Here is a 9,209-nt window from a genome sequence, read left to right on the forward strand (position 1 = left end):
TGTATGTGTCTATATATATAAAATTTGATATGTAGACCCTTTTCAGCCATTTGCTGTAGGATGTGGTTTCTCAGATTCAGTTTGTACAAATGGAATATACAAAAGTGAAGCAAAAAAACAAACACAGAACTAGTTTTTAACTATTTGGCTTTACAATATTTAGTCAATAAAGTGTCTTCTCAAAGACTTTTAGGTGGGTATTGGTGTGGTGCTGCAGGATAATGCAATGGACTGCCAGGTCAGTTTGAACCACAAGGTTGATGGTTCAAAGCTGCCAGCCACTCCTCAGAAATTCCAGACAGGATCTCTATGAGTCAGAACAACAATCGACCTTTCAGGACCTGGAAATTTTTGTTGTTATTAAAATAATAGTAGAATACACTGGGGCTATCTGAAGGACTTTTAATTACTGCAGATGAAAATAAAGATGTCTACTTTTATTTTTTTTGTCTTTCTTTGTAGGATATCTGTGGATGAGTTAGTGTAACTTCCAAATTCTTCTTAATGTATCTTATTTACCAGACTTAGAGCAAGAGATGAGTACTAGAAGACAAAGTTACTTTTGAATCATTCTTCTAATATTAATGTATACATCAGTAGTTAGAGGAGTCCCTGGGTGGTGCAGATGGTTAAGCCTTCAACTGACAGCCAAAAGGCTGTCTTATTTGAACATACCCAGAGATGTCTTGGAAGATAGACCTGCCAATTGTTTTTGAAAGGTCATGGCCTTTCAAACAGTTCTGCTCTGTACATATGATATTTCCATAAATCAGAATGGACTCAATGACAAGTAATAATCACAACAGTGATTAGAGAAGTTTTGAAGGCATATTAAAGGAGAAAGGTAGCTGATTTTCAGTTCTGTTGCTTGGATGAATTGAGTAAAATAATGTCATTTGTTTTTACATATATACACACACACATGCAAAAAACTATACTTTTTTGTTGTTGTTAGAGATGAAGATGACATCAATGATGTGACTTCCATGGCAGGGGTCAACCTCAATGAAGAAAATGATTGCATCTTAGCCACAAACTCTGAATTGGTTGGCACAGTCATCCGATCATGTAAAGAAGAGCCATTTCTTTTCATTGGAGCGCTACAAAAGAGAATTTTAGACATTGGTAAGTGCAAAATTTTGATTCCTGACCTAGTAGGATTGTCAGTTTGAGGGAAAATGTTACCAAAAGAAACTGCCTGTCTTAGTTAACTTGAAAGTCTGAGTCTTAATTAAACTCAAGAGATCAAGATTCCATAGATGTTCTAGAAAGAAGTACTTCATTTTAAAAAGTACTCATACAACATAAATTATACAACATATAGTGTTGGGTTTCAACAACAGATGTTCAATTATTAATAGGGGATATATGTGTGTGTGTTTATAGACTATATACTTATGATAGGTTTTATCTGTTCTATTCCTTTCTTGGTTGGCCTTTAGTCTTGTATGTGTACAAATGCATAGTTATGTTACATGCATTTATTAATGAAATACAGAAACAGTATGAACTATATTTTGAAGGCTTGGCATTTGAGAAGGTGGTTTCTTTTACATCATCGTCTTTCTATCTGGTTTGCTACAGGCTGAATTTTGAATTAAAGCTTAATATATATTATGTAATAATGTCAGAGAATGGAGTTCTGGTGTGGCACTATAGGATACGCATCCGACCACAAGATTGGTTTGAACCACAAGGTTGGTGGTTCAGATTCACCACTCACTCTTCTAAAACCCTATATAGGGTCACTCTGAGTCGGAACTGACTTGACGACACTTAACAACAACAACAGCAGTGTCAAAGTGTGAAAATACATTGATATGAATTGATTAAAACGTATTTTTGCTTTTTAATCCTTGAAAGAGCATGTTTCAGATAAATCAGAGTGTTCAATCAAGTAATATTTTTAAAATTTCTATGAGTGCATATGTTAAAAAACAAACACAGTAGCACTTCTGCAATCCTATTTAAGACTACACAATTGCCTGCATGTCTAGTTTTAGGTCTCTGTACCCCAGAAGTACTATTTACATGCTGTTAAAGCACACTCACCACCAGTGGATATTGGAGAGAGCCGTGGTTCCATAGGATAAGCACTGGATGCGAACCACAAGTTTGGTGGTTTGATCCCACCAACTGCTCCGCAGGACACACGTTAGGCTTTCTGCTACCAGAAAGATTTAAAAAGTCTCTGAAACTTTATTCAGGGCCACTATGAGTCGGAACCAACTTGACGGCTCTTAATAATAACAATAAGGTTGATTTATAAATGAACTCCTACCTTTGTTTATGTGGTTCAAATTGTTTTCCTTAAACTTTCTTCCTCCTTAACAGAAAGAAGAAAAGATGTTTATGTTATTTATGGTGAAAGAGTAATAGGTGAAATGATGAGAAGTTGAATCTATTTCAATTTATAAATTGATTACCAGATCAGTTCATCAGAACATTAGTTAGAACAAAATAACCATGATTGTAATGGATAAAAAGGAGTCCTGATGTGGCACTGTGGGTTAATATGCTGGACTGCAAAAAAAGTTGGTTTGAACTGCAAGGTTGGTGGTTCAAGCTCATCTGCCGCTCCTTGAAAACCCTATACACTGTCACTGTGGGTCAGAACTGATTCAACAGCACTTAACAACAACAAATGAAGTATTGATAGATCCTGTAGACCATGCATCAACGGACTTAAAATCTGAATTCAATGAAATGGATGTCATAAATTGTTAACAGTGTCAAACAAGACAAAATGTAATTTTCTATTTTTTTAATTACTAAAATTAACAGAATATAATGATAATTTCTGCAGTTACCATTTTCTTCCCTGAACACTAGACTTGATTTGTGTTCTTATTAACTTTGTCCTATAAATGACCTTGCAAAGAGAATGATTCTAGAGGCTAAGTAAAACAATGTCTATATTTTCTGAGGCTTCAGGCTAGGTCTTATTAATGTAATGTCTAAGATCTTTGAAGTTGTGACTGTACCAGGAAAATCATAATCTCCAAACCTTTATTCATAATGGGTATGACTTCCAGGGGGAACAGAATACCTGCTGTGCTAATTATTTCAATTATGAGCCACTACTAAAACACGTAATGGATTTTCTCTGCCTCCACAGGTAAAAAGCATGACATTACGGAATTTAACTCTGATGCTGTGAACTTAATCTCCTACGCAACACAGGAACGATTACGAGGCCTTCTAGAAAAACTGACTACAATTGCTCATCATCGAATGGCAACATTCAAGGTAAAGGAAAGCATTAAGGAATTACAAACTCGTCTCTCTCATCTTTGTAGTGTGAAAGTTCTTGTTTTTGCATGGAAATATTTTTAATCCATTATTTAAGGAAATGATTGAGACCTATTTCATACTGGTAGAAAATCAGAATCTCATATCTCATTTGTCATATTTAAATAAGCTAAATGGACATATGAAATTATGAAATTGGGTTTTAAGCTGGTCTCCAAAGCTGCTGTGTCAGTGTTGATTGAAATATTCATTTGTTTGGCCTCAGGCTTCTCTTCCTTAAGCTTTCGACTGGGAAGTAGGATTTCTTAGAATGGAATACAGGCTACTTATGTTCTCCTAGGTGGTCTACCAGTATTTCTGTTCTTATTAAGAGGTTTAAATTATTGCATTGAGTGTTATTACTGTTGCCATTTGTTAAAATTATTGGCTGCTTTTATTTTATAAATAAATAAAACAAAAAACACCTAAATGAAAGGATAGTATCAAGATGAAGACACTTGATGTATTTGAATTATAGTTTTGGTAGAAGACAAATGATTAGTTCATGTGACATGGGAATAAAAAAAAGATTACTGTTTCCTCCTGTGCAAAGAAATGTTGACAGCTAGATTTTGAACAAGAGGGTATGTGGGTAACCTTATGAGATGTTAACTTTATAAGAATGCTCAATGTCATGGTGTCCTAGCCATAGGTTAAAAGGAATCCAAGGAAATATAAACAGCCATACTACTCGTAATTTCCCTGGAGGAATGATTCTGTTTTCTTTTTTCCTATTTCATCTAGAACTTTGGAAGAACTATATTTAGCTTCTGAACTTTACTTGCATAAATCCTTGTGAGAATTTGCTGGAGAAAAGGCTGTGGACAAAATAAAATTCATGGCCATATTTCTTTTGTGTTTGTAGGAATTTGCCCATTTCATTTATCTAGATTGCCTATTTCATTGGTCTACAATTATTCATAGCATTCTTTTTATTTCTGTAAAGTCCATAGTACTGGTATCATTTTCATTTCTGGTTTTAGTTAATTTGTGTCTTGTTTTATTTGCCTTTGTCAGCCAAGCTAAAGTTTGTCAGTGTTTGTTGATCTTTTTCCAAGAACTACCTTTTGGTCTTAATTGACTTTTCCCTGTTTTTCTGTGTTCTGTTTTTTTAATCTCTACTCAAATCTTTGTTATAGTTTCATTCCTTCTGCTATATTTTGCTCTTCTTTTTCTAGTTCTTTAAGGGGTAACGCTTAGATTTTTTTTTTTCAGATTTTTCTTCATTTTTAAATGTAGATATTTATGACTTCAAATTTCACCCTGAGCACTTTTACTGTATTTCTAAAATTTGAGATGTTGTGTTATGGTTTTTATTCATCTTTAGGTATTTTAAATTTTCCTTTGGGATATTCTCTTTGACTCAGGGGCTTTTCAAAAGTGTGTTCTTTAATTTCTATATTTTTTAAATTATATAGTTTGTGTACTGTCATTGATTGTACCTTCATTCCTGTTATGGTTAGAGAAGATACTTTGTATGATACAGATCTTTTGAAATTTGTAGACTCTTGTTTTGTGTTCCATGTGTACAGAGAGAATGTTCCATGTGCTGTTTTTGCTTTTCATGTTCTATATATGTGTTATGCATAATTGATTTATAGTGTTGCTCTTTACTGTCTAGCTTTTGTAGTCATATTTATATTGGAATATTGAAATCTCATAGAACTGTCCATTTCATCTTTGAATTCTTTCAATTTTTGCTTTATGTGTTTTGGAACTGTATTGTTTGCTATATGTTGTCATTGTTATGTGCCATATAATCGATTCATACTCATAGTGACCTTGTAGGGCAGAGTAGCACTGCTCTGTGAGGTTTACTGGGCTTGCATCTTTAATAGGCATCTTTTCTCCCACTGGGCTACTAGTGAATTTGAACCACCGACATTTTGTTAACAGCTGAGTGCTTAATCATTGCATCTTCTGGGATCCTTTGTTGGTACATGTTGTTGTTGTTAAGTGCTGTCAAATTGGTACCAACTCATAGCAACCCTGTATAGTGTTTCCGAGTCTGTAAATCGTTACAGGAGCACAAAGTCTCATTTTCCTCCCACAGAGCAGCTGGTAGACTCCTTTGTTTAGTACATGGTGATGATGGTGATGCTGCTATACATAGATGTCTATCATTCTACATCCTCTTGATAAATTTACCCCTTTGTCAAATAAAATGTCTTTATTGGCCTCGTAGTAGTTTTTGACTAAATGTGTATCCTGCTGATGTTAGGATAAGCACACCCCAGCTTTCTTTTGATTACTTCACAGAATGCAGCATAACCTGTAAAAGTCAAAACCTATGCAAAGCAGAAGTCTGTCAAAGAAGGAAAACTCAAATGTTTCCTTCCAAAACGAGTGCTAGGAAAATGGTAAAATGGTACCCTCTCAGAGGTAAAAGGGCGTCTTGGTGTGGCACTGTAGGTTAATGTGCCAGACTGGAAAGCCGTTTGAACTGCAAAGTTAGCGGTTCAAGCTCACCAGTCGCTCCTCGGAAACCCTATACAGGGTTGCTATGGGTCGGAACCAGCTCAATGGCACTTAACAACAACAACAAAATTAAAAAACACTTGAGAGGTTCAAAAAATGAGGCAGTCCTATCAAGTTCTGGCTCATAGGCTTCTCCGTATCTTCTTTCTTGTCTTGTCTTTTTCAGTTATCACTACGAACAAGCGCAGTACCCCTTAAATGATAACCTCCCATTTGCTTCTTTCCCCAGGCCTTGGTAACTAACCACAAATAAACTTTTGTCTTTGTGCATCTGCCTGCTCTGTGTTATGTTAGTGGTATTACACAATATTTGTGCTTTTGTTTCTGATTTATTTCATTTAACATGTTTTAAAAGTTCATTCATGTCATATCATTTATTATAACCTCATTTCTGTTTATACCAGAATAATACTTCATTGTATGGATACACCACGTTTTGTTTATCCATTGTTGATGAATACTTACAGTGTTTTCATATTTTGGTTATTGTGAATAACATTTCAGTGAAGACTGATGTGCAACTATCTCTTTTTTTATTGTGAATTATCAGTTAGTTTACATGAGTGAACATTATCTTTTACATTCATCCTATCATTTTTTGTTTCATTGCAATGATCACAATCCCCTGCATGCATCATAAAACACCCAAAGGGAACACCCCACACTCCTGCCCCCCTGCCACCAGCAGACAACCCCTCTCCCTCCCTGAGTCCAGAGTCCCCAGCTGCTCCTTCTGTCCATGTCCTTACCCCTGCCTTCATCCCTAGTGTCACTGCATTTCCGGACACAGTATTGCACTTTGCTCTTCTCCCTTGATAGTTCCAGGGATCTCCACTCCTGGACTGCAAAATCAGCCCCTCCCCTCCTTTTATTACCAAACATTTACATTTACCTTTCCAACACTCACTGTCAAACCTGATAGCAATCATTCCCTATTGAACTATAGGAGTCCTTTCCACCTCACCTTTTATTAACCCCATCCAGACAGTTTGGAAACAATTCAGTGGAGGGTCTACCTTTCCCTGTATCCTCTGGAGCTAGGTTCCCTATTGAAAGCTTGTAAGCCAGTCACTTCTTGCTTTTGAAACACCACGCCCCCCCCTTTTTGGGTAGCCATTGTCTCAGTTCCCCCTCCTCGTCGACCCTGTGTACCAAGGGGGTGGGAATGATCCTCACTGTAGAGATTTGTCTGCTCCTTTGTCACACTGCATCCACAAGCATAGGTCAAGCTCATCCACTTATAGTGGGTTATTCCTTTTTTTCCTTCCCTCTTCTTTCTTCCTCTAGTCGTGTTCTAATCATTCTGCCATTGATGCCAAGTCAAATGGGTACTATCTACAAGTGTGGGTGTTCTTGTGCATCCCCCCTCTCTTTATATCAACTGGATGCTTCACACTCCATTCTAGTCATCTGGGGCCATGTCCTGCCCCTGGGCCCAGGAGTCCCCAGGTCTCGTCATACTGCTGGTTAACCAGGTCTCAATCCAGGTTAACAGGAGTCTACTGAATGTGGTCAGACTTAGTTCACAACTTCATTGTTATTTTCCCCCCTCTTCCCCATATTAGTGACCAACGTGGTCAGCAGCAGGACCATATGCCTGCTAGTGTATTCCATTTGTGTTTCAGTCTTGGAAGGTGGTTTGCCTCTAGGGGACCTGACCACTTGCCTTGATGGCTCCAAGGGGAACAACTTGCTTGTTCTTCTGGTAGTCATTTAGACTGCTGTTGTTTTGTTTTTTTTCCTGCTGGTCTTTCTTTCAAGAAGTATCTTCTGTTCTTTTAGCCACTCCAGGCAGCTCTGTTTGTCCTTTCAAGTGGAAATGTCCCACCTCAGAAGATTCTGGATGGGGATCAGGATTCCACCTATGGTCTTGTGCAATGCAAAGGCTATGCAGGGAGCCTTCTTCACTGGGCAAGTTCTAGCCCCATTTTAGGTATTCCAATCAGTTAAAGACTGAAGATGGACTGACAAGCTTTCTCTGGTGATGTTTCTGGCTATTCCTCTCTCCCCCTTCAAGTGTCTATTTTACTATAGTAGGCAAGGAAAACAAGATTCAAAAGACAGCCAAACATCTTAACATCATTTCCTCACTTTTACCCACTTAAGCCATGCCTCAATCTTTGTATCCACGAGCCCTGTTGTTCCACGTTTGTGCTCAGCTCATTATTTACCTCTGTTCCATTTAGCCCATGTAAACCTGTCTAGCTATTCTCCCATTTACCTTATTTTTCCTTTTCCTTTCTAGTGTATTGCCCCCCTGTCCCCCACAGCACCAAACTATCCTGTGTCTATTCCATTCAGTGTGTTCCACTATCCTATGCCTATTCACTAGCCTGTGTTCCACCTTCCCCTCCCTCCACCTCACCCCACCCCCTACACCCCGGTCACCACTACCAACAACAAAAAAGATAATAATAATAACAAAGACAAAAGATAATTTTTTTCCCTCTCTTTTCAGTTTGGGTGCTTTTTCTTAATCTTTTACAATAATGGCTCTATGCCATATTTCTCCTTTTGTGACTGACTGATTTCACTCAGCATAATGTCCTCAAGGTTCATCCGTGTTATGCGGTGGCTTACTGCTTCCATGTTATTATTCAGGGTGGCATAGTATTCCATTGTGTGTATGCACCAGCAGTTAGGCTGTCTCCATCTTTTTCATACTGTAAATAGTGCTGCTATGAACATTGGTGTGCATATATCTACTCGTGTTATGGCTTGTATTTCTTGTGGATGAATACCAAGTAGAGGAATTGCTGGATCATAAGGTATCTCTATTTCCAGCCTTCTGACGAAGCGCCATATTATTTTCCATAGTGGTTGGACCATTTTGCAATCCCGCCAGCAATGCAGTATCGTCCCAATCTCTCCACATCCTCGCCAGCACTTATTTTCCTCTACTTTTACATCTTTGCCATTATGGCTGGTGTGAGATTGTGGGGGACTTGCCTCGACATAGGGGTTCTGTTCATGAGGTGGAGATACCTGACGGCGATAGAGATAGCAAAAGAGACACAGAGACACAAAGAGAGAGACAAAGAGACACTCCGAAACCAGAGTGAATGCTGGACTGGCATCAGGCAGATCCTGCATTGCAAACATCTCAGCCATGAAGGCTGTAATATCCTGCATAGTAAACATCTTAGCTAAACAGGCAGTATGGTTGCAATGCTGGACTGAGCCCCCTGCCTGCTGTAACGCATGCCATGCCAGTCGTAATGCACCTGGATTCGTTCTGCGCCTTCGTTTTATTTAGGGGAGGTACTTTACACAAAGTTAGGAGGGGCTAAGACAAGGTACAGCTGTCAATCTTACTTTTCCAGACATTCAGGCAACTTTACATCATACTTCGCAGGTTCAAATCTCACGACCGCAGCTTGGTTTCTCAAGCTTAATTAACATACCTTTTAGCATCTAGTCTCAAATGGAGGGAGGAAAGG

General features: G+C 38.1%; 1 protein-coding gene across 1 annotated transcript in view; it reads left to right on the top strand.

Annotated features, from left to right (window-relative positions):
- TAF4B (TAF4b RNA polymerase II, TATA box binding protein (TBP)-associated factor, 105kDa) overlaps positions 1-9,209 on the top strand; it is a 158,398-nt gene that overhangs the window by 70,769 nt on the left and 78,420 nt on the right. Inside the window, exons 10-11 of the mRNA XM_006835034.1 lie at positions 956-1,125; positions 3,119-3,249. Of these exons, the coding sequence (XP_006835097.1) occupies positions 956-1,125; positions 3,119-3,249 (301 nt within the window). The remainder of the gene's footprint in view (positions 1-955; positions 1,126-3,118; positions 3,250-9,209) is intronic.

Source organism: Chrysochloris asiatica, unplaced genomic scaffold (assembly GCF_000296735.1).
Source record: "Chrysochloris asiatica unplaced genomic scaffold, ChrAsi1.0 scaffold00015, whole genome shotgun sequence".
NCBI lineage: Eukaryota > Metazoa > Chordata > Mammalia > Afrosoricida > Chrysochloridae > Chrysochloris > Chrysochloris asiatica.